The 25,091-nt window shown below is 52.5% G+C and overlaps 1 protein-coding gene and 1 pseudogene across 1 annotated transcript; both read left to right on the top strand.

The window, feature by feature from the left end:
* Positions 1–4,644: 4,644 nt before the first annotated feature.
* Positions 4,645–7,526, top strand: LOC140915176 (zona pellucida sperm-binding protein 4-like; annotated as a pseudogene).
* A 6,993-nt stretch (positions 7,527–14,519) lies between these two features.
* Positions 14,520–22,748, top strand: LOC140914614 (zona pellucida sperm-binding protein 4). The gene is made up of 12 exons (XM_073352905.2): positions 14,520–14,721; positions 15,039–15,160; positions 15,242–15,344; positions 15,944–16,099; positions 16,556–16,743; positions 17,230–17,327; positions 18,398–18,528; positions 18,939–19,128; positions 19,230–19,377; positions 20,811–20,889; positions 21,493–21,609; positions 22,654–22,748. Exons 1-12 carry the CDS (start codon positions 14,520–14,522, stop codon positions 22,746–22,748), a joined length of 1,629 nt encoding a protein of 542 aa, XP_073209006.1.
* Positions 22,749–25,091: the final 2,343 nt, after the last annotated feature.

Raw genomic sequence — 25,091 nt, forward strand, 5'->3', positions numbered from 1 at the left:
CAGTGTGCATCCCCACTCCTGTACATTTTGCTGTAGTGGATGTGGGATAATGGTCATGTTTTGCAATGTCTGCAATTGTGGTGCCTAACTGGGCTAGTGAGAGAAACCTCATCCATGGTCTATATCCCAAAATCTCAGCAATTTTATTACCCGGTGGTTACAGTAACTTGAAGTGTGTAAGAATAGACTGGTGTGCCTCCCTCCTTCTCCAGCCCTTTCCCACCATTCCCTGCACCAACACCCCCTTGCCAACATTTCCAGTTCCCCTCCCATTAAGCTTAGTTAGCACTACAGAAGCCATTAACACACAAGGAAGTTGCTCCTTGCTGGCTCACGCCCTCTGCTCCTGTCTGCACATATCACAGGCAGTGGCTTACTGAAGGCCCATATAATGGTACGCAAGCTGCACACTGAGCTGAGCCCTCACCCCCACTACCTACCCCAGCTGGACTCCCTCCCCCTGCTTCAGCCAGGTTTTCCCAGCCATGCCCCAAGTCCACCCAGTCTGCCTTTCTTCAAAAGCTACTGCTTATCCCCCTGGCCAGTCCAGCTGTAGTGAAACAGTGCTGGATACAAACCCTCATGGCTCCTCTGTCCACACCTGCTCAGTATAACCATGATCATTAGGTGCACACCTGAAATGAGAGCTGAACTCTTTGATGAACACACTCTGCATTTTGCTCCTATCACCTTTCAGGGTGCAATCCAGACTAGTGAAGGGCTGTGTCACCCCTGTCCTGCAACTGGGGGTGCCTCACCATGCTTTGCTGTTGTAGCTCCCAACTTGGGTCACTCACAGTCAGCCTGCCAGGAGGCAGGTCACACCCTGCATGTCTGTGTATAGCTAGCTCTGACCCCCAGCAACCTGTCAGCAACACTCCAGTCACACTCTGGCTTCCACCAGCCTTGGCTACTACCTGCAGGGTGACCCCCCCCACACATTCCCAGTCCTGGATTTTCCCCAAAACATGTGTTTTGTGCTGTCCAGCCCTCTCCTGGGGAGTTCAGATAGTAGCTGTCTGTTGCCCCTGTGCGGGGCTAATGTGCAAATGTTAATTGGGTTACCAAACAGTTCAGTTTAAACACAGAGCTGGATTAGTTTTGATTAAAGAGTGCAGTCCCACCCACCTTCCGGGGATGTCATCAGGCTGCTACGCTGAGCCGCCTATGCTGCTGAGGCCACTAGCTGGAGCAGAGCAAGCACGGGAAAGTCTCCCCACGCTGGGAATCACAGAGCAGCTGGGAGGATCAGACAGACCCTGTGTGAATGCAATGCCCTCACGTCAGTGAGGAGAGGACGTGACCCTGTCATTGTTTCCACTGGGCAGTGGGGCCCTTTAGATAAAGGTGCCAGTGTGTAGCAATGGTTCCTCTGAAGAGCTCTGCAGTTAAGGCAGGTCACTAATGCCATTGCTGCCAACTCCGTTTCAGGGAATCTCTTTTGCTGAAGGAGATTGTCTCCGTTCTCTGCCCCTGAGCTCTTCCTTGGCTTTGTTTCTCCTCCCGGCTGGCATGAGTGGAATGGTGGCAGTGCTCAGCCCCAGGCCAGCATATGCTCTAAGGATAGACGAATGGGGGCAGAATGTTGGTCACGTTCACCAAGGCAGTGGCCAGTCCCTGGTGCTTCAGCCAGTATCACTCCTGTTGGTCACCTGCTGGTTTTGGGCACTAGGGAGAGCCAGATTCGGTGTCGTTCCGATATCACTGCTCAATAGCCTCCCGAAGGACAGATGCCAACAAGTGTGATCTGACATGAGCTGCGGGGTCTCAGCCAGGTCATATGATGGTCCATGACCATAGCACAAAACCTGCCCCCACCCCAGGTGTGCCTTATTGGTGGACGTGGCAGAAGGGGGAAGGGCAGACTGGGCATGAACTGGAACTGCCGGTACCCACTCACTCAGAGGCCCTCCAGCTCCAGAGGGAGGCCATTGGTGATGGGGATGCTGCTGCCAACCCATAGCATCCTTGCTGCATGGACAGAGAATTTCAGCCCCAGGCTGTGCCAACTTAGCACTTTCCCACAGCAGCAATTGCACTGGAAGGAAATGCAAACAAGGGCTCAAGGAGGAGTGCCGATTCCAATACCCAGCTCTCCCCTTGCTCTGTACTTTCTCTGAGCTCATGGGGCTGTGGGGACTGGCAGCACAGAGCAGAACTGGAATATACCCCACATCCTCAGTGGAACTGGACTCCATCTGTCAGTCCTGTCTGCTGGATCCCACCCTGGTGTGTGTGCTAGGAGGTGACCTGCTGGCTCCAGCCATGGGAAGTTTTTATCTGGGGAGAGGTCCTGGATTGACACAGCCCCAGCAGCTGCTGCTCTTTCTCAGTCCCTAGCACAAGGACAGCACAGGCAGCAGAAGCTTCTCTAGGTGTCTGTTTACAAAGTGGGGGTTCAGGAGCCCCAGCCCGACAGCCCAGGGGGTGGGGAGGGGACAGAGAGAGCCCCCTGGGAATATGCAGAAAAATCCATTTGGGCTCAGGGAAACCAATACAGGGAAACCTCCTGTGACCCACGACTTGAGGTGCGGAGGAAGAGCCCTCTCGAATGTCCCAGTGCTCCAAAAACACAGGGCAGCAGAGGGACTGGTAATGAGCCTGAAGAGCGTCAGCTGATGGTGGGGCCCTTGGAGATCAGGGGAGGGACTGAGTGATTGGCACCTGCCTCTCACCAGAGCTTCCAGCTGGGTTTGGGCCAGTCCCTTCTCTCTGCTGGGCAGGGGCTTTAGGGCTCCCCAGGAGAGAAGCAGAATGGGGGCTGTTATTGGTGTTGACCTTGGAGTTGTGTGGCTGGCTGATTGTAGGGGTTCAGGGGGCTGGGAGAGAAGGGAGCTATTGGCTGGTGTGTGGCTAGAGAAGCCTGCAGGTTGCCCTGCTGCTGAGCTGAGGGGAGGAGTCTCCTTGCACTGACTGTCTGGCCTGGCTGTTCATAGCAGGAAGGGCTGAATGAGATGGACTGACTCAGTTATGCTGCTCTTGAGCCCTTGTCTGTCTGTGTCCCAGTGATAGCAGGAGAGCCAGTCTGATCAGCGATGTGACTTTAAGGGCTGGGATGTTTACAGGAGGGTTAAAGGCCTGCACTGAGCAGGGAGGGGTCCACCTAAACCAGTGGTTCTCAAACTTTTGTACTGGTGACCCCGTCACACAGCAAGCCTCTGAGTGTGACCTCCCCTTATAAATTACAAACACTTTTTTATATATTTAACACCATTAGAAATGCTGGATGCAAAGTGGGGTTTGGGGTGGAGGCTGACAGCTCATGATCCCCCCACATTTAATAACCTTTTAACGCCCTGAGGGGTCTCAACTCCCAGTCTGAGACTTCCTGAGCTAAATGCTGGTGCTGCCTCTGTCTCCTGTGGGAGGTCTGGCAGTGGGTGGCTGGAGGAGTCCCAGGAAAGGCTCCAGACCCTAACTTCTCTAGCACTGGACATTTGCCTCCTCCAGTCTTTCCTTTGCTTTCTCACCAGATACCCAGGGGAAGCTGCATCCTCTACAGAATGACTCTGCCTGTAAGACCTGGGTCTCCTGTGCCCCTGGTGGCTCTGTGAGAGTTAATGTCTCCTCTGCTGGCTGGTATGTCGTAGAGTGGGTGAGTGTGCTGGGACTGGCATGGCTTTTGTCCTGTTGGTCTCCTGGAACTGTCAGTGAATCCCAGCTGGTCACCAGGATGGCACTGGCTGCTGCTTCCCTCCCTTGTTCGAAAGGCCTGGGGTAGCAGTGTCTGAACCAAAGGGTCGTCACTAGATTGGGGCACTAATGCTTGGTATCAAAACCAGCTAGACCTTTGTCCTAATTGCCACTCACCCAACAGTCTCTAAGGTGCCACAAGTACGCCTTTTCTTTTCACCCAACAGTGGGTCCTGTGTGATGCAGTGCTCTGCATTGATCCTCCTGATCTCTGAGTGGCTCATCACCTCATGTGATGCTGGTACCTCTTTTGGCGCTTCCCCATCAGGTGAGTGGCTTTCCAATAGCAAGGGAAACTCACTTTTTCTTATGGGGGAGGGGAGAAGGTAGAAAACTGTCTTCAGTGTGCTCTCATTGAAATACACCAGTTCCCACTGCCACTCCTGTAATAGACAGGATGCTCTACAATGTACAGAGATCTTCACTAAGGCTGTTTGTTTTCGAGGGCTGAGCTATGCGAGGCATATTCCCTGCTAATGAAACCCCACTGCCAACTGGTGCAGCCCCAACAGGGGGCGCTCTAGTGTAGACAGTGCAGGTGGCCAATGGTGTCCCTGCTCTGAGCAGTGAGATCCTCTCACAGGCTTCAGTGAGAGGGTGGCGACGGTGCTGGTCCTAGTGGTACCACCTGCAGAGCTGCAATGCAGAGCATGGCTTGAGTGACTTGCTCTCTCTTCCAGGGTTCCCCCAGCCCAGAACGGGGAGTGGAGTTCTCTTCCCAATTTCGAAGAAGGTGAGAGTTCACAAGTCCTAGTCCATCAAACATGCCCACCTCTGGGATGTCTAAGTCTGGTAGTACTAGGGACTCCATGCAGCCTCCCCAGAGTTCAGCTACTAAGAGCCCAAAAAGCTGTCTCAGGTGTGCAAGAGCAGAGCTGGACTCTGTTTCAACTGCAGGGAAGAAATTGGTTCTTTTTCAGTCACTTCTCCTGCAACTCTACAAATAGCATAATGGGGACAGCTGCTGGGATGTCCTTGGTAGCCGTGGGTAATGCTGAGAGCCTGTAACCTCTCCTGATGCTGTTCTAACAGGCCTGAATGTGCTGACTCTTCCTCAGAACAGCAATTACATGATGGAGGTCGGGAGTGAATGCCGCAGGGCAGAAGACTCTGTGGGAAGGGAAGGTGCTCAGGTGCCATGATGGTAAGAGTCAAATGCTAGCAGTGGCTCCAGACAGACCCTTAGTGCACTGAACCGGGATCTGATGTTCTCCTCCTTTCTCCATCTACTCTCTGGTCTGGGTCTCTGCCTTTCCATAGGGTGACTGGACACATCAAATAGACTTGGCCAAGTTGATTGATTTGTGGCTTCTGCACACACCAGCTGAGACCCTGACTGGAGAAACACCTTCCTCTTCAACTCGGGCTGGGCCTGAGGAGTGCCCAGAAAACCACCAGGCCAACTGGGAGGAGATGTGCAAATCTATAGCTAGAGAGGGAAGCCACTTGTGTGTTTCTATAGCACTTAATGTCCCTGGGTTAAAGTCTGCAGTCTCTTTCTTTAAATACATAGATCAGGGCTGGAATTGAGCAGGGAGGTCTGGAGCAGAAGTTGGTGCTGCAGGCACTTTACGCTTTCTCAGAGGGGTCAGCAGAATCAGACGCGGGTCTCGGCCTCATTCTCTCTGTGACTCTTCACTAACGCCAGCTTGTCTCCATCCAGCTCTGGCTGCTCCAAGCCCCAATCTCCGCAGTGCTGTCCAGAGCCCAGACAGGCTAGCCTGTGCTTCTCCACCCATCAACCAAAGAGACGGCTAAGGGCTAGGCTGCTGCTACAACCCCAGTGACAGGATGAATCCCTATTACTATGGCAACACAGGTGAGCTGGTGTGCAAGCCCTTATACAGACGGTGGCTTTGAAGAGCTTGCTGGCACTTGGGTGCTCAGAGGGGTGCATGGGGCTTACCACTTCACTCGTAAGGGCTGGGTGACTGCAAAACCAACTTCACACTCCACTCGGCCCGAAATGGCAAGGGCTGACTGCCACTCAATGCAGAGGCCATGACCCTTTCCCAGCTACATGGACAACTACCGTGTTGGCCTACCTGGGACTCTGTCCCTCTCCTGAATCCTCAGGGTTGGAAGAATGAGAGATCCTGGCTCCTTAGCCTCTGGTCTGGGTTCCTAATGCAATGGGGTTCCTATCTGGGGAGCCTGATCCAGCTAGGGGCTCAGCCTGGCTCTCCCAGTGACCTGGCTGGAAATGAGGGGACTCCAGATGAGGTGCAGAGACTGGAAGGTGTCCCTCTCCAGTGAGGAGGTCTCATCCTTGGGCAGTGGAGAGGGAGTACTATCCCATTCAAATGGGGACTAGAACTTGAGTCTCTTCTCCAGTGTCCTGAGACTGGCTAGCTCAGATGACAGGTCAGGATCACCTTCCCCTTTACTCCCTTGCAATGACAGCGCAGTGCACTCCAGATGGCCGGTTCGTCATTGCAGTCTCTTGAGCTGTGACTCTGCCCCCCCGATCCTGGACTTGGTGCATCTGGCCAGTGGACACGGTGCTGGCTGTGTCCCTGTGGGGCAGAACAACGCCTTTGTCCTGTTCCGGTTCCCACTCTCCGCCTGTGGCACCACTTTCCAGGGAAGTTGCACGTGCTACTTAGCAGTCTGGGTTCCAGGATGGGAGCCAAGGCACCTGCTTGTCAGTGCCCAGCTGCTTTGTGGGATGAATGCTTAACAGGCTTTCGGACCTGAGTCAAAACTGACCCTGATTGGTTTGGTCAATCTGCCGGTATCTGACTTCTTGCAGATGGCTGGAGACCAGGGTGTGTGCCACCAGCTCATTCTCATAGACAGGGATGCGAGAACCTGGAGTCAGGGCTCTGTCACTTTGGACAGCACCTTCAGGTAACCTGGTGGAGGTCTGGATCCTGCAGAGAACTGACCCAGATCTGGTTCTGCACCACTGATGGGCCACTCCCAGTGCCAACCCCCAGCAGCAGCTGCAGTGGCCGATCCTGGTGGATAGGTAAGTGACTAGTGGTCCAGGTGAGGGTCTCAATTTGGGCCTGGGGCATGCAGGGCACCTTCTTACAGCTGCTCCTCCCCATTCCCAGGCGCCTGTACACAGGAGACAACTACTGCACCCAGCTGGTGCCTGTGGGATCCACCTCAGGGCTGCAGTTCTCCTCTCACCACCAGCGCTTCGTTGTCAGCAACTTCACCTTCATGGAGTCTGCCTTCCAGCGGGTGCTCACAGGGCCAGTATGGCTTCTGAGCAATACAGGGTCCTTCCACCTATCCCCTCCAGCCCCTGAGCTAGGGAGGGAAACTGGCTCTAAAAAGCCAAGCTTGACTGCCAGCAACTAGAGGAAGAACCATTCTCTTGCTTGCCGCAGTGGATACCTGGGTAACTCCCAGAAATCCGTAGGATGGGCCCTACTTTGGAGATAGCCCTGCACATCGAGCATTGTGCCTGTCTCTGTTCTAAGACCTCAGGCACACGGCATGCCGTGGGAGTCCCATGATGCACCATCCCACTTGGACAGAGGGGAGACTGCAGTGCATCATGGGAGAGTCAGGAGAGCTCAGCCCACAGGAGGAAGGTGTTTGAGCTACGACTCCCATGAGGCAATGCAGCACCACAGGAAAACACAGCTTCTGTTTGAATCGAAGCAATCTCCTGATTCACTTTTCCAGCACAAATCTCCAATTTTGCAGGAATTGCCCTTCTTGTCCCCAGTGCTGCTCCGGGCCAGCTCTGATACTTCCAGCCTAACCTGCTGTTTCAGCCCAGCCCCTGGTATTGCTTGTGTCCAGTGTCTCCATCCCTTTGAATGGGTTTAGGTCTCATTTTTCTGCAGGGTGAGAATCCTCCAGTTCTGCCATGAGGCCAAGTCCTGCTTGGGTGAGACCCCAACTCTGTGCTGCTTCCTTGCCTACAAGGGGGGGAGGGGATGGGGACCCTGCAATGCATTGACCTTGCTGCTCTGACCCCCGCAAGGCACTCAGCATAGCCGTAATAGGGCTTCCTCCAACTCCTGAATGCACACATGAGTGCCTACACCTTTTGGGGCTCCTGGTGCATGGATACAAAGGCAACCTCCAACCCTGCTACACTTGCCCCAAGGTGGTTGCTTCTGAACTTCAAGAGCCTCAGGCCCTAACCCATGCCCTCTCCTCTAGGTGTACCTGCACTGCACCACTTCCATGTGCTGGCCCTCCAGTCTGGAGCCTGTGAGTGTCCTGGCCCCTCTGCCTCCCCTTCTCTCTGTGGGGTGGGATGGGATGGGATAAGAGGGCCTGGCAGGAATCAGTTGTCTCTCTGGAACTGGGTCTGAGAAACCTGGGAGTGGGGTCCTCCTCTTCTCCCTCCTGCCATGAAACTGAGGCTTCTGGGCACAGACTTCCTCTAATACTGGGGGTAACATCGTTCTTGCAGTGAGCAGCTCCATCTCCCAGAGCCTCTTCGAGAAGTCCAAATTCAGCCTCATCCCAAGGGAAAAGGACATGTACTCCTCAATCCCTGAACAATGTGGAGTGTCCTGGCTATGGAAGGTGGGGAGTGCTAGGCAATGTGGGTCTCCTGAAGCAGAGACCTGGTGGTGTGGGAGTACAGGTTTCTTGTCTGTGCCTTGCAATTAATCTCTTGCTGACCTCATGGGGGGTAGGAGGAACTCCAAGCAGCACCCTCAGGATGGGCTCTCCCTCATCACCAGCCAGGGGGCTGATATATTCCTCCAGGACTGGATGAGGAGAAGCTGCTGTGGATGGAGAGGGTGGTTATCTGAGCCCTGGTGTAACTGTAGTCTGAAGCTGACCTTGTCCCTGAGCCTTGCGTGAGCTGCCCAGTGGTAGAAATTCCCTTCAAGGGAACCGTACATGCTGCTGGGCAATTGAACAAGGGCACTAAGCCAGGGCAACAACTTGTGTACTGGGTGACTTTGCATTTCAGGCTGTGTTCTGGGTGTTGTGGTCACATCTGAAATAGCATCTGCTGCCTCATCTACAGCTGCCACATTCTCCAGCCCCTGGGCAGGGTGGGAATCTGCCATGAGCAGGAAAGGGCTGGCAGTGCGGGAGAGAGGATTCCTGTTCCTTCTACCCCTCCCTGGGCCGTGCAGACTGGGTGTATGGCTAATAACTGCTTTGTCTCCATCCTGCACGCTTGTCTCGGAGCACCCTGGACTGCAGCTTGGGCCAGCACAGCAGTCGCGGGGGTGGGGGTCCATGTCCATGTCACTCCTGGTAACTGCATGGTGGAGATGGAGGAGAAATGCAGCTTGTGAAACCAGAATCTTGAATTAAAACCATTCCAGACATACTGTTTCTCTGGCTCAGCTCTGCAGTCTCCCCGTGAGAAGGGGAGAACGAACCTGAGATGAGTGTGGGTGGAGCAACGGGCAAAATCCCTGCTAGACACGTTTATGGAAGCTTTCCCTCTACTCCCCTGGCCTCTGCCACAACTCCTGGTTCCCTTGGCATAGTCTACCCTGTCTCTTCACCTCGATTACTGGCTATGGCTAAGTGGAAGCTGTTTGTCATGGTGAGCATGTGACAGGTTGGGTCACAGAAACCCCTTTAGGACTGCCACCTGATGTGCTGGGACTACCTCCAAGCCAGTTTTTCCTGGCAGCTTGGGACTTGGGACTTGCCTGGTTGTGCCAGACATGCTAGCCTGCTACAAACACAGACCCAGGTCTGAACCAGGTCCCCCAAAAGTTGCAGGCTTAACTGAAAACAGCTTAAGAAGTGCTCCTGCCCCTGCTACCCAGTTCCCAATGGGATCTAAACCCCAAATACATCTGTTTTACCCTGTATAAAGCTTATACAGGGTAACCTCATAAATTGTTCGCTTTCTGTAACACTGACTGAGATATGCACAGCGGTTTGCTCCCCCAGGAATTAATTACTTGCTCTGGGTTAATAAGTAAAAAAGTGATTTTATTAAATATAAAAGGTAGGATTTAAGTGGTTCTAAGTAATAGAGAGAACAAAGTGAATTACCAAGCAAAATAAAACTCACACATCTAAGCCTAACGGTAAGAAACTAAATGCAGGTAAATCTCACCTTCAGAGATGTTCCAATGAGCTTCTTTTACAGACTAGGCTTCCTCCTAGTCTGGGTCCAGCAATCACTCACACCCTTGTAGTTACTGTCCTTTGTTCCAGTTTCTTTCAGGCATCTCTTTGGGGTGGAAAGGCTATCTCTTGAGCCACCTGAAGACAAAATGGAGGGGTTTCCCCAGGGACTTAGTCTCTCTTATGGGTGGAAACCCCTTGTGTTTTCCTATGCAGAATCACAGCTACAAGATGGAGTTTTGGAGTCACATGGGCAAGTCACATGTCCATGCATGACTCAGTTGTTTACAGGCCAATGCCATTGCTTACATGTTAGTTTGACTGTTCCCAGGAAAGCTCAGATGTGGATCTCAAAGTCCATTGTCAACTTGATTGGGCATTTCCTGAGAATAGTCCTTTCTCAAGAAGCTGACCAAATGCTTCACTGAGGCTACTTAAAATCAAACAAGTACACAGCCAATATTCATAAGTTCGAATACAAACATGATACATGCATACAAATAGGATGAATATATCCAGTAGATCATAACCTTTGCAGAGATATGCTACATGGCATATCTAGCATAAAACATTCCAGTTATGTCATATTTACACTCAGAAGCATATTTCTATAAAGCATTATGGGGTGCAATGTCACAGAGCGGTTATGGGTTTGAACTCAAGCCTGCTCAGCCTGTGGAGGGACGCCTAGTGAAGCACCATGTGTCTGCTCCTGCCTCAGTGATAGCACCAGGGAAAGGGCTTGCCACTCCTGCCTGTTGCCTTAATGGAGGTGGGCCCAACCCTGCCTACTCCTTGTCCGACCAGCTGTGCAGGAATGGACAATTGTGACCTCCCAGCCAGAAACCAGATGCTTTGCTCATCTGGCAGCAGCACCAAGGAACTTAGCTTATTTTGAGTCTTACAGCATATGGAGCACCAGTGCTGTACCTCATCTCAGTGTGATCACTAGTCTTCTTGCTAGGCAGGCTTGAATGGGGCTAGTTAGCTTGGTCAACTAGTACCTCTGTATGATCCAAATGCCACCACCCTGCAAAGCTCAGGACTCCCTCCATGCTTCTCCTGTGCTTGGCCAACTCAACCAGTGGAGGATACTAAAGCAAAATACAGGCAGGAACTGTATAAAACCAACTGCTGGTTGAGGAAACTGTTAACTAATCCCAGCGCTCCTCTCTCATGTTTGCTACTGGATCCTGGCTGACCAGCAGGAAGGCAGTGGCTGGTGAGAGAATTAATAGCTGCCCTGGGGAAGTGACATACTCCAGAGTGAGGGGAAGGCTATAGAATTGGCAAGGGGGACAGAGAGCCCAAAGAGCAAGGGAATCTTGTGTTTGTACAAAGGTCAATAACATCTTCTGTACCGGTCTTGGGGGAGATCCTGGCTGAGCTACAGCTTCCCCAGCAAAGCAGGAGAGATGTGCAGAATTAGTCAGCAGAACTCCAGCAGCCCTGCTGTGATCTCCACTACCCACTTTCTGGAGTCCAGGGTGGAATGCCTGTTCACACAGAGACCAGTCCCAGTATAACCCATAGCTGGTGTTAGGGTATTTTGGGATGAGGGAGAACTATGTTCAAGTCCCTGTTCTGCTGGAGTCAGAGCCTTGACCCTGGGTCTCCCCCATCCCTCCTGAGTGCCCCAACCTCTGGGCTGGTGCAATCTGTAGTGCTTTGTCTTTACTGAAAACTTTAGGAAGATCTGTTTTGCCTTAATGCAACCTAGGTCCGCTGGAATAGCGGCATGTGTGCATAGCTGAGACAGTTTAAAACAGACAAGTCAGTTGTGACCAGCTCAGCCTTTAGTGAATGCTGGCCTGATGTTTTCCATTCTAGGGCTCTGTTTTCAGTTGCTCTGAGCCATTTGGGCTGAAGTTTTCCAGCTCAGGTGTCTGCCTCAGGCTGAATTTTTTTTAAAGGAAAGTTTCACCTAAAACAGAGCAGCTGTTTGCAAGAATTAATGGTGCGGGGGGGGAGAAGAGAATAGGTTTTGCCCCATTAGAGAGAAAATAGCTGCTTCATTGAGAAGTTCTAGAACCCTCCTGGTGGGGAGCTGGGAGCTGAAACATCCCAGAGTGGCTGTTTTGATGTTTGGGCTGTACCTCTTGCTGGTCCTGAGAAGCTTCTCCCACATGGAGCCAAGTCACGAGCCTTTGAAAAAATCAGTTTGCTCAGGCTCAGTGGAGGTTTGTTTGGAGCTAAATTCTCCAGTTTTCATCTCCACTGAGCAGCACTTTCCCTTAAATTTTTTCTGCTGGTCAGGAGGGGACATTGTGGTGTTGAGCACCAAAACTGAGAGCAAGGCACCTGTCTCTCCTGTGATCTCAATGCCCCCTGCTTGGGCCAGGCTGCACCGAGGAGGAGTAAAGGGCCTGACCCACACACAGAGGATGGGGGGAAAATGGAAAGGGACAAGATAGACACAGAGCTGGGAGGGCAGAATCCATGGTCGGGGTGGGATAGGAGGAGGGGCAGGAGCTAGTGTGGGTGACTACAGGGCCCCAAATGCTATGGTAATATAAATAAGAGCAGTTGAGGGGGTAGAGACTAGGAGGGAGCCCAATGGCAGAAAGAAAAATGACTACTAGAATCACTCCCTAACAGATCCTGGAAGAGAACCCAGGAGTCCTGCGCCACACCAGTCCTTGGCTGTCAGCAAATAGCTCTGAAACCTGCTGGCAAAGCATGCATCTCTCCTCCGTTTCAGCCATGTAGAGTACATCCATGCAGACAGCGGCAACCCATGGCACTGAGTCTCCAAGCCCAGGCTGAAAGATTTGGGCTCATGCTACCACAGCAAAAACAGTTGTGTCAAGAGCACTTTTAAGTGGGGGCTTGGCTGGAGCTCATGCCCTGAAACATACCCCACTCCCTAGGCTTCAGAGCTCGAGCCAGCTCTGTTTAGAGCTCAGAGCTCTGGCAATGTCTACCCAGCTATGTTTAGTGCAGTAGCCCAAGTCTGTTGATATGGGCTCACAGGCTTGCTGCTGCGGGCTGTGCAGACATACCCATAGAGCAGAGGTGGGCAAACTACGGCCCACCAGCCAATTTAATCTGGCCCTTGAGCTCCCACTGGGGAGCGGGGTCTGGGGCTTGCCCCACTCCTGAGCGCCATCTGGGGATCGGGGTTGGGGGGAGGCCACTCCATGAGCACTAGCTGCAGCTCCGCGCAGCTCCTGGAAGCAGCAGCATGTCACCCTTCTGGCTTCTACGTGTAGGGGCAGCCAGGGGACTCTGCACACTGCCCCTGCCCCAAGCACTGCCCCCGCAGCTTCCTTTGGCTGGGAACTGCGGCCAATGGGAGCTGCAGGGGCGGCGCCTGTGGATGGGGCAGTGCCTGGCTGCGGCTCCGCATAGGAGCTGGAGGGGAGACATGCCACCTGGAGCCTGCACCCTGAGTCTCTCCCACGCCCCAACCCCCTGCCCCAGCCCTGATTCCCCTCCCGCAATCCAAACCCCTCATCCCCAGCCCCACCCCAGAGCCTGCACCCCCAGCCGGAGCCCTCACCCCCCTGTGCTCCAATCCCCTGCCCAAGCCCAGAGCCCCCTCCCACACTCTGAACCCTTTGGTCCCAGCCTGGAGCACCCTCCTGTACCCCAAACCCTTCATCCTCAGCCCCACCCCAGAGCCTGCACCCCCAGCCGGAGCCTTCACCCTCTCCTGTACCCCAACCCCAATTTCGTGAGCATTCATGGCCTGCCATACAATTTCCATACCCAGATGTGGCTCTCGGGCCAAAAAGTTTGCCCGCCCCTGCCATAGAGGCTAACAGCCTAGTACTCCTACCAGTTATTCCTCTAGTTCAATGGTAGAGGGCTGTGCTGTAACTCTAAAGGTCCCCCGCTCCTGATGAATGAAGTTGGGATCCATACAGCTCCATGGGATGAAAATTGTTTTCCATTTGTATTTTGAAACTGTCAGGAAAGCACAAGCTTTAGGCACATCCCATGCACCCATCCCTCGACCCAAGCTGCTATGGCAGGTCCAGTTCCTGCATTTGTTCAAAGGAAACAGAGATGAGTTTGGGGTCCCCAAGACTCAATAGACTTGGATAGCCCTGGGTCCCTGCTGGGCTGGGAAGCAACGGTGCAAAGAGAAACCAAACCTAGCTTCCCACAAGAACTGGATTCTCTGGGCCTGACTCTCCACTGGCCTGTGCCTCATTAACAGCAGAGGGGGTAAAACACTTCCCTTCTCCTTTGGTAACTATGGCAATGGAGATTCAGGCCCTCCCCCTCTCACCGGTCCCTCTGCAAGGGCCTGATGCAGGGAACCTGGCCGTCCTCCAGGCAAAGCCAGCCCAGTGTGTGAACTGAGCGAGGGCTGGCTGGGGCTGTCCCCGAGGAGCCTTCCTGCTCCAGGGGGAGTCTGGTGCCACAGCAGCTTTAGAGAATGAGTCCAGAGCTGGCTTGGTGGCAGATGGCCTAGAAGCGGGGGATGCCCCCATCATGCAGCAGGGGGACCTTGGCAAGGGGCCAGGCTGATCCCTCAGCAGAGCGAGGCCCAGCACCAGCGTTTGGAGAGGAAGGAAGGTCTGAACCCTCCCAGGGTTCCAATGGGAAGGAATAAACTGACCTCCCCTCAGTAACATGCCATGAACACAGACCCATCTTCTGCTTCCTTCTGAGAAGGGCCAGGAAGCTCCATCCCACCCCCAAGGTTTCTCCTTCCAGGGGCAGGGTATGGCCAGACCTCAGGGGAGGGGCTGGGCTCTTCTCCCTTGGCCCTGCAGGAATGGCCACCTGGGCTCTGGCCAATCCCAGCTGCCTGCAGAGTACAAAGGAGGCAGACTGGGGGCAGATGCCTTATGGGTCACTGGCAGGAGAGCAACATGGCTGGGGTGTGGTGTGGGCTCTATGGGGGAGTGGTGTGCTTCTGGTTGCTGTACTGCTCCTTTGCTCTGGGAGCCCTGGGGGATCCTAGGGAGCTGGTCTGTGGCCAGAGAAGCTTGCAGTTCATGCTGCATCCTGGCCAGGCTGGGGTGGACTCCCTGGCACTGACTGCTTGGGGTAAGTGAGGCTAGACCTGTGTGCCCCTCCCTGGGTGTCTGGAGGGAGCCCAGTGTGTGGTTTCAGGGAGAGGGGAAGGGACTGATTCTGTCCCAGGGATCCTTCTGCTTGTCCAAGCCCTGCCCAGCAGCTGGCTGAGTCCTAGGGAGCCTGAGCAATGGCTGAACTGAGCTGGGCAGGGCGCCTGAGCTGGGCAGCCCTCCTGCCCCCCCACAGCCAGGAGCCTGTCCCCTCTGTGCAGGGGGGCAGTAGCTCCTTAGAATACTCTTGTGCCCTCTTCCCCTGCACTGGCTGCTGATCTCTTCGTTCCTCCCTAGATGTGGCTGGGAAGCTGCATGCTCTGCAGAATGACTCCAGCTGTGGGATCTGGGTCTCCCAGGCTGCAGATGGCTCCAGGACAGTTGGTGCCTCCTATGCCGGCTGTTATGTCTCTGAATGGGTGAGTGACCTTCTGGCACCTGCCTTGGGTTCTGTGCTTGCTGCTCTGCCAGCCCTGATGTCTGTGGGTCTCTCTCCCCAGGATGGCGGTTATCTGATGGTGGTTGGTGTTGACGGGATGGCTGCTGGTGGGCGCAGGGCCCTGCATGAGGAGAAGGTGCTCAGGTGCCCCAGGAGCCTGCCAGGTGAGGGCCTAGTGTCTTATGTTGAATGCCCCAGCCTGTGGCTGTGAACGATCTTGTGGAGATGGCTGCTCTCCTCCAGTTACACAAAGGGAGGCCTTGGTCTCCCTCTTCTCCTCCCTGGGGTCAGGTGGTGACTGTGGAGCCAGTGACAGCCCTTCTTTGCAGGCTGAGCAAAACAATGCCCTGGGCAGAGAGCACTGCCTGCTGCTTGGCTGCTCTTCTCACATAGGAGAGCCTGGTGTTCATGGTCTTTGTATTGCATTAGCCCCTAAGAGCTCCAGGCAGAGCCTGTGGATGGTGACAGGTGCTGGAGGCTTCCCTAGAGGCCATGTCTCCACTACCCCATTACCCAAACTGTTCCTGGATTAAATGGTGAGTCTCTGGGCTGAGAGTGCACAGACCAGGTACCCCCGGGATGCTTCAGATTGAAGCCCCATAGCAGAGTGAGCTGGAGGCAGGATGTCTGTCCTGCAGAATGCCTGGGGTCCTGAGGGAGCCTCAAAGCTCCTAGCCAGGCCAGGAGGGAGCATGCTCTGTAGCCAAGTCTCTTGCCCCACCTAGTCTCTGTTCCTTACTGCTTCCCACCTGTCTCACCCCAGCCCTGGATGCTCCAAGCCCCGATGTCTGTGCTGCCATCCAGAGCCAGGATAGGCTGCCCTGTGGCTCCTCACCCATCGACCGGGGAGTCTGTGAAGAACAAGGCTGTTGTTACAACCCCAGTGATAGGGTGAAGCCTTGTTACTATGGCAACACAGGTGAGTTTCTGTGCACATGAATTGTCCAGAGCTGACTGTAATGGTCCCACGTGGGGGGGGGGGGCAGTGGCTGAGATACCTGGCATCAAAGCTGAGTGGGGTTTCCACGTACCCAGTCCTGGAGACAGCTGGGTGCTGGGCTAGTTAGTGTGATATCAAGGCCACGTGCAACGCTTTCCATCCAGCCTCAGGCTGAGTGCTTCAGCTGTGACCAATAACAGTCCCAGCCCCTTGCTCTGGAATCCACAGCACATGCCTCGTGGCCATTACAGCTCCACCATGAGCTATATGTGCCAGGGTCCCTTGCAGTGCCAGCCTGTGCCCTGGAGGGGTGCAGTAGAACATGGTGGGTTCTTATCCAGCTCCGGGACAAGCTGCTGGCTTCGGCTCTAGTGTCCTGAGACTGGCTAACCCAGGTAGGAAGGTGGCCCTGACTTGTCCCCGGCTCCCTTCCAGTGACAGCGCAGTGCACTCCAGATGGCCACTTCTTCCTCGTGGTCTCTCGGGCTGTGACTCTGCCCCCCCTGATCCTGGACTCGGTGCATCTGGCCAATGGGCACGGTGCTGGCTGTGTCCCTGTGGGGCAGAACAACGCCTTTGTCCTGTTCCGGTTCCCACTCTCCGCCTGTGGCACCACTTTCCAGGTAAGAGTTGAGCTGGGGGAGGCCAGGATGGGGTCACTCAGCAATAGAAGGGGGTTCACTTTTTACTTAACCCAGAATATGTGTTAATAGCAGCTGTGCATATTTTTTATTAGTGTTAGAGGGCAAACAATTTATAAGTACTCTGTATAAGCTTTATACAGGTAAAAAATGAATTTATTTGGGGTTTAAACCCCATTGAAAGCTGGAGATTTGAGTGTTAAAAACACTTTTAAGCTGCTTTGAGTTAAATTTATAACTCATTACATGGCATATGTAGCATAAAACATATTCCAGTTATATATATAGAAGCATATTTCTATAAAGCCTTTTGGGGGCACCATAACAGCTGCATGTTGTCGGTGAATGCCACCTGACTAGGTTCAGTGGTGGCCTAGAAGAACTGCATCATGCCACTGAAGATGCCAATTTTTGGCTAGATGACCATGCACATGCCAAATAAAATAAGTGATTGCTCTCTCCTTCCAGATGGTTGGAGACCAGGGTGTATATGAGACTGAGCTGGTGGCAGACAGGGATGTGAACACCTGGACTCTGGGCTCCATCACCAGGGATAGCACCTTCAGGTAACTCCTGGGGCTGGTATCTCTACCTTGAATCTCTAGAGCTGCCTCTGTCATGTCAGGCAATAGCATGGGAGTGGTTCAGGGCCAGCTGTTCCTCCAGTCAGCTGTGCCATGGCAGGTGCCAGACACTGCAGTGACTCTCTTCCCCAGAACCCTGGGCTCTCTCAGCTCATTGGGAAGACTGGCCATGAGGAGTGAGGTGAATGGGGCTGAGCATGAAGCAAGTCAATAAAGGGGATATTGGTTTGTAACCCTTTCCTGGGCTGGAGTGTGGGGAGGAAATGAAGTGAACTCACCAGCCAGCATGTCCCTCTGCAGCCAGGCCTGGCACTATAGCAACTCCACATTCAGCCTCTGCTCAGGACTCCCGCCCTCTGGTCGGGTCCATCCTATTCACTCATTCTCGTGTAGGAATCCAATATGCTAAAGTATCTGACCCTGTGTTGGGTCACTTGCCCCAGCCTAGGTTCTGTAGTCATTGACTGCTCTCTGTGGGAGGTTTTCCTATTCCCCCTCCTGGGGATGGGAGGGGAACCAGGTCCACCCTCTGCTCTGGCTTCCAGCCAGGAACTCTGGGATCAAGCAGTTATCACTGTCTCTCCTTACAAGATCTTCCACTTCCTACCTCTGCCTGACCACAGGTGCCTTTCCCAGGACTTCATCGTCCACTCCTCTTTGGAAGTCTGATTCCTTGTGAGGCTTCCTGCTGGAAGCCTCCTTTTGGCAGTTTCTGGCCATCCCCCTGGCACCTGCCTGGAACCCTGGCTGCTCTGTCCCTTTGGGGCCAATCCTAAAGTAGAACTCCCTATGGCAGCTCTCCTCAGTCCTTCCCTATTGCCCTGCAGTCCCTCATCTATAGGAACCACCCACTGGGTTCTCCCTAGATGGGACTAATTCTTAATTGCCTCGCCTCCAGGTACCCCATATGGGGCAACTCAGCTCCCCTGAACGCTGTCCCTCCCACTGTGGGGGTTCATAACCACCCTCTAGTGCCCTTCCCCTCAATGCCGTCTCTGCAATGCATGCCTGGCCTTGATCATATCTCATCTTCTTGGCACTCTCACCACCAGGTTACACGTCCGCTGCAGCTACTCCATCAGTGGGAACTTCCTCCCCTTGAGTGTCCAGGTCTTCACCCTGCCCCCGCCCCCTGCTGTGTCCCAGCCTGGCCCCCTGATGCTGGAGCTGCGCATTGCCACAGGTAGGAGAGCTCCTTGGAGAGTGACGTGGTGGAGCAAGGGCTCATTCTTACCTCTTGGTGCAGGAATCTGGTCTCTGGCTTAGCTGCCCCTCCAGGCCAGATGAGGCCTTAAGACCCTGTGGAATGGATCTAGGGAGGATGGGGGAGATAAGGCTGTGACTTGACTGTCCTTTGCACTTTGATTTTAGGATTCAATTACAGCTCACTTCTGGCTGAGAGAGAGGTTCTGTCCTCAGTGTATAGAAAGGCAGCCCTGCTCCTGCATTGTGGGCTAGATCTAGCACAGTGGGAATGCTTACCCCAAGCTGGGAGTCCAGGCGCTGCCTGAACTGTGGGTGTTGACCCTGTATAATGCACTAAGATTCTCTACACGCATCTAATGCTGATCTGCAGTGACCTCTCTGTTCCAGAGCAGAATTACGGCTCCTACTACACAGACAGAGATTACCCTGTGGTGAAGGTTCTGCAGGACCCCATCTACGTGGAGGTCCGGATCCTGCAGAGAACTGACCCAGATCTGGTTCTGGTCCTGCACCACTGCTGGGCCACTCCCAGTGCCAACCCCCAGCAGCAACCACAGTGGCCGATCCTGGTGGATGGGTGAGTGACAGGGTCCAGGGTGAGGCGTCTCTATTTGGGCCTGGGGAGTGCAGGGTACCTTCTCACAGCTGCTTCTCCTCCCCCTCCCCCCTGATTCCCAGGTGCCCATATGCAGGAGACAACTACCGCACCCAGCTGGTGCCTGTGGGAGCCACCTCGGGGCTGCAGTTCCCATCTCACCACCAGCGCTTCATCGTCAGCACCTTCACGTTCGTGGAGTCTGCCTCCCAGCAGGCGCTCACAGGGCCGGTATGGCTTCTCTTTGATGCTCTTGTCAGCTGCTGTAGCTCCACTCCATTGGAACAGCAGCCTAGCCTCTCGTGAGCTGCTCAGAGTGGACATGAGACCTGGCCTACAGGGACCTCAAACAAGCAGAAGGGGCTTTGACTGTTCATGCTGAAGCAAACCAACACCTCAGCTGAATCATAACCAGCTAATGGCCAACTGTGGTTCTGTAGCTGGCAACTAGGGAGAAGTGATGTTGCAGCTAGCCTGGGACACTCTTCCTAGAGTCTGGGAAGAAGCAGCTCAAAAACAGAGCCTTGGCCACTCTTTGTAAATGGCAGGCCACGTGGAAAAGCCTTTAAAACTAACCTTTATCCCAGATTGGGTGTACAAATACACTTGCCCTATAGCCTTGTCTTGAGGCCAGCTGCCTAGTGAGATCACAGGACTTGGAGTTATGGGACTGGTCACATAGTTTCTAAACCCACTTTAAGTTCCTCACTGGGACCTGGGGCAGTCACTTATCCCCATGCTAAAGACTGACCTGCCTCTGGTCTCGAGGCATCACAAATGTGAAGTATTTACTGACTGAGGAAGAAAGCAGTGCTAGAGCAGGCTTCCCACAGTGAGTGGGGAAGCAATGTCAGATGCTGCTCATTCTAGAGCAGTGGCTTTCAACCTATTTACCACTGAGCTGCATCTGATACCTGTTTGGCCCCGCGGCTGTCACATGGGCCACAGCTCTGTGCTGACTGGGCCATGGGTCACAGGTTGAGAACCATCTTTCTAGAGCTTTAAACTAGTATATGGAGGGAAAATGTCACCAGCACTTGATATACTAGCAGATGCTTTATAGTAGCAGGAGTCTTGACCAAACTGCCTTGACTCTTCAGTATCAAATGGACTGAACGAGCTTAAGGACTGACTTGTAAATTGGACTTGGGTGCTGTTGTCTCACTACTTGAAGTATGTGGTGCTGTCCCCACCTCTTAGCTCCCACTGAGACCTCTGACTACTGCTTTGATCTGTAGATGTGACATGTCAGGGAGAAACTCTCCTGTAATCTCTCTAACCACCTGATCTGTCAATAGCTGCCTTTCAGGGAGCTCTTCCAAGTGCATTAGCTGCTCACATTCTCATTGGGATGTACACTATCTATATTTCTAAACCCTTGGTTCTTTTTCCTGTCCAGAGTGGGTGGCTGACCATCTAAACACAATCCAGGCTTGTCTGTGACTTGACACTGAATCTCCTTCCCTTAGTGTGGGATAGCAGGGGGCCACACTGCTGGGCTCCCTCTCAGGGGGTCCTCACCTACTGGCTGGGCTCCCAGAAGCCTTGGGAAGTAAAGTGCTGGGGTACAACAGCAGCCCCTAGTCTGTTTAGAGAATCCCCTGCAGCACTGCTCCTATAGCTAACTGCAAGAGCCTGATTCCTAACACCTGTTCTTCCTCTAGGTGTACCTGCACTGCAGTGCCTCCATGTGCTGGCCCTCCAGGCTGGAGTCCTGCACCATCTCCTGCCCTGCTGGAGCCAGTAAGTGCCCAAGTTCTGATCTCTAGGGGGTGGGGATAAGGGCCGCTGCCAGGACTCCTGTAATCAATGGTGGATCTGTAACAACCACTGGGGCCTGATGATGCCTAGCTGAAAAACAAGGCTGCCCTTTCAGGAGGCAAGTGGCCGTTGGCCTGTACACAAGGCATTGCCACTAGGGAGGAGGAGTTGCACAGACCCGCCAAAATTATATTTTTAGATCAGTTGTGATTTGGACCCAGCATGACTCTACGACTGTTAAGCTGAAGTGTCACCAAGCCTTTCAAATGGCAGTGATTGTGGCTAGTACCCTCTGAGGGTGCAGCAGATGAGACTTCCATGCAGTGCAAACGTGTCACTTCTCTTGCTAGGTGCTGCATTCTTAAGATCGGATCAATGCAGCTGCCTCTTCAACTTGTGTCCAAGCTTTGATCTTTATTGGAGAAAAATTGGGGATTAGGCTGTACATTGCAACCTTTGCTGCAGGGGATGCTAACTTACTCGTACTGTCTGGCAGTCTCCTCTGGGATGATGGGAACAGGCTACCAGGTCACTCTGGGGCAATGCTGCTTTGAATCTAAAACATGTTCCTCATGTGTCTCTCAGGGGGTAGAAGGAGCTCTGAGCATCACCCAGAGACTGGCCTTTCCTCCATCACCAGCAGGGGGCCTGTGTTTCTTCTCCAGGGTGGTGCAGAAAGAAATGATGCTGTGCAGAGCTTTCGTGAGTACCACTGACCTGACCACTCCTGGCACTTAGTATTCTCCCTACAAGGGAGCTTGGATGCAGCCATAAATGACACTGCCAGAGCTCCATCAGTTGTAGGGATGTGATGTCCCCTTGGGCTCAGATGAGCACAAAGATGCACTACTCCCTGCCTGGCACTGATGTCCTTGCACTGTCCAACCTGCCAGTTGTAAGCATCTGAGTCTAGAACCTCTATCCCTAGGTGTCTGGTGAACTTGGACCAATACCAAGGTGGGGGATTGATCTTACCCCATTCACCCCTTATACAGCTCACTTCTGTAGCTCACAAAAGCTTTTGCGCAAATTTGTTAGTCTCTAAGGTGCCACAAGTATTCCAGTTCTTATGGCAGTGAGAGGGGTTCCTACTAATCAAGTATCTAGCTCTCATGCTCCCTCTGTTTAGATGTAGGTTATTTAATTTTGTCTATGGTCTGTCTTTTTTTAAACTATAGTTCTAGTACCAAACCACTTTAAATAGCAACTTTTTGCCTATTACTTAAAGACACTTAGTTAGGAATAACACCAGCTCCAATCTCTAAACATTTCCTTTTTAATGCCAAACTAGTTTATCCCCTGTCCCTTCTTAAATTGGACACAAAGATCTGATCTAGTGTACTCTCCTGACTTAGTGGTTCTAAAGCAGAAGTCAACAGGCTTCCACATACTGATGTTTGCCTCAATACATTAGACTTGGGAAAATGAAAGACCCGTCACCAGTGGGGAGGGAGGCCAAATTTTCCAGAGATGTTCCAGCTAACAAACCATTGGGGAGAACCCTTTCAGATGTAAGCACAGGCTGAAGGCTCTGGACTTCCAACCAAGGGAATCTGCAAGAGGGAGGTGTGAAATGACTTAATGTCCACTAGATTAATATTTTGGTGTGAAACTCTCCTACACCTAAAATCATGATCTATATAGAGCTCCTTACCTCAATATAGGTGGGGCCTAATTTGAAGCAACAAAGGGGCTCCCATGCCCCTGTTTGCCTGTGTAGTTATACTCTTCATCTCTCTCTAACAGGACTGCCCATGACTGCTGGAGCACCCAGGGTGCTAGCTGTTGCTGGTGTGGCACTTGTGGGAGCCCTGTTCATGATACTTGTCTCTGCAATGTAGTGAGTACAAAGCAATGCAGCCTGAAATTACATTGCAATAAACACTTCAGACTTATTTGCCATTTCTGGGTCTTTCTGATCAGTTGGGAGGCTACTGCTCCTGGGGTGGGACAGGCAAGGTTTAGTACTCAATTGAATTGAGATCCCAATGCATAGCCTTTGACTTGGTAAGTTTCTCTCCTTCCTGGTGCCTGGAAATTTCCCTCTCAATGCACATTAGAATGGTCTCCATTCAAGTGCATGACGAAGGCTACTAGTAGCATCCAACTACATAAAGTGGTGGAACACCTGCTGCCTTGACAAGGTGATCTGTTCAGAATGCTGACAAGATTCACCTGGCTGTAGCCTTCTGCCTCTGGAATAATGCCTGCCTTGATTGCTAATATACTTAGCATACACAAGGGGGTACAGATGCCCCTGCTTGTGTGGGCAAGGGCTCCATTTGCTTTGGGCTTTAAAAACAAAACTTTCTGCCCCAGAAACTCTTTAATTCACAGGATCCATCTCCACTAAAGAATGAAACCGCCAATTCTCCCCTCCTGCTACAAGGGACACTGCTTCAGTTATAGTGCCCTCAGGTTGCTATTGCACAGCTCCCTGAAGCAGAGCCTTTCAGGGCAGCCTGAAAGGCCATGTGGGAGCCCTGGGGAATTGTGAAGAGTCAGTCATTAAGTAGCAGTAACCTTTCCCAGTCCTTCTCTCAGCACAGAGATCAGTGTTAACTGTCAGCTTTCTCCTGGCAGGGTGAAAGGCAGGCAGTGGTGGTTGTACAATCACTACACATGAGCCTGAAGCTCAAGAGGTGGAGTGCTACACTCACATTTGAACTAAGGTCAACCTGTACCCTAGAATGAGCAACCATTGCTGCAGAATGAGGAATACTTCTCTGTGGAGACGGCCTGGGGCTGAAGGTCACAGCAAGCTATCAGCCAAATGAGTCCTCCTCCCTGCCTCAAAGGAGTGGCATACTACTTGCAAACACTTCCTGAGCAGTTAATGACCAGTTAGACTTTCAACAAGAGTACTGGCTGTCTTAATGCTGCTGAGCTGTAAGAGCTCAGCTGCACCTAGGGCCAAAGGTGCCACCCTCTCTTTGTGGCTTGCTCTTAAGAACTGTAAAATAGCCTGATTATCTTCAGTGATCTTAGCTTAAAATTGGATTACTTAGGTTGCGGTTTCAGTAGTCCAGAATCTCAGTGGGTGTAAGCCACAAAGCTCCCCTGGAGTTGTAAGGACATCAGAGGAGTCTGGTGCTACCACTTCACAGGAGTTAGTAGGATACAAAAGATCTCAAAGCAGTGAGGGCAGAACAGGAATCTAGAGCAAGGGAAACTGAAGCTTCCTTTGATAGGAAAACTCTGCAGGAGTATTTAAAAAAGATCTCTTTAAAAAAGATCACCTACATCCTGCTATTGTAGAAATGCCAACATGCAGTTTGACAGTTGTTCTCTGGGCCTATGTGCTGACAGAAAGGGGATGAGAAAACACTCTTCCCTGCTAAACACAAGATGGCTCCCTTCTATATGGGGGGACAATACTATAATGTTAATGACAATGTAAAATGTATGCAACTTAAAGGGGGAAAGACTCCACAGAACTGTCAAGCCATGGAGAATTGGCTAGATAGCTGACTTGGGACCAACTCATTCCTTTGAAAGACACTTACTCCTCAGCTCTACTTGTATTTTGCTGAGGGAGTAGCTCAGAATAAGGGGTGTGGCAGAAGCCATCCACTCACTTATCTCCAAGAAATGAACTTTTCCATGGAACAAGGACTGCTGAAAACCAGATTAGCTAGGTATCCTGTCTTTCGAGAAGTGCGAATGTCAGGTGCCCCAGAGGGAATGAACAGAACAGGTAATCAAGTGATCCATTCCCAACTTCTGGCAAACTGAGGCTAAGGCCACCATCCCTGCCCATCCTGGCTAATAGCCATTGATGGACCTATCCTCCATGAACTTATCTAGTTTGCTGGGTTTTTTAAGACCCTGTTAGTTTTGACCTTCCCAACAGCCTCTGGCAAGGAATTCTACAGGTTGACTGCATTTTGTGGGGGGGGGGAAATACTTCCTTTTGTGTGGGTTTTTAAACCTGCTGCCTATTGCATTTGGTGACCCCAGCTCATGTGTTATGAGAAGGCATAAATAGCACTTTCTCCACACCAATCATTTTTATAGACCTAGATCATATCCCCCTTTAGTCATCTCTTTTCCAAGCTGAAAAGCCCCAGTCTTATCCTTGCAACAAAGCCCGTTGCCAATTGTGCCCACATATCTATTCAGGGGACACCATCACAGGGCCTAATAACATCAGCCACACTATCAGAGGCTCATATACCTGCACA

Source organism: Lepidochelys kempii, chromosome 7, assembly GCF_965140285.1.
Source record: "Lepidochelys kempii isolate rLepKem1 chromosome 7, rLepKem1.hap1, whole genome shotgun sequence".
NCBI classification, from domain to species: Eukaryota; Metazoa; Chordata; order Testudines; family Cheloniidae; genus Lepidochelys; species Lepidochelys kempii.

Excerpts from the sequence above, each read along its gene's own strand:
- LOC140914614 (XM_073352905.2), top strand. The coding sequence starts at position 14,520 with ATGGGTCACTGGCAGGAGAGCAACATGGCTGGGGTGTGGTGTGGGCTC. Across the intron at positions 18,529-18,938 it reads GGAGCTGCGCATTGCCACAG|AGCAGAATTACGGCTCCTAC; the intron begins GTAGGAGAGCTC and ends TCTCTGTTCCAG. Across the intron at positions 21,610-22,653 it reads TGATGCTGTGCAGAGCTTTC|GACTGCCCATGACTGCTGGA; the intron begins GTGAGTACCACT and ends TCTCTCTAACAG.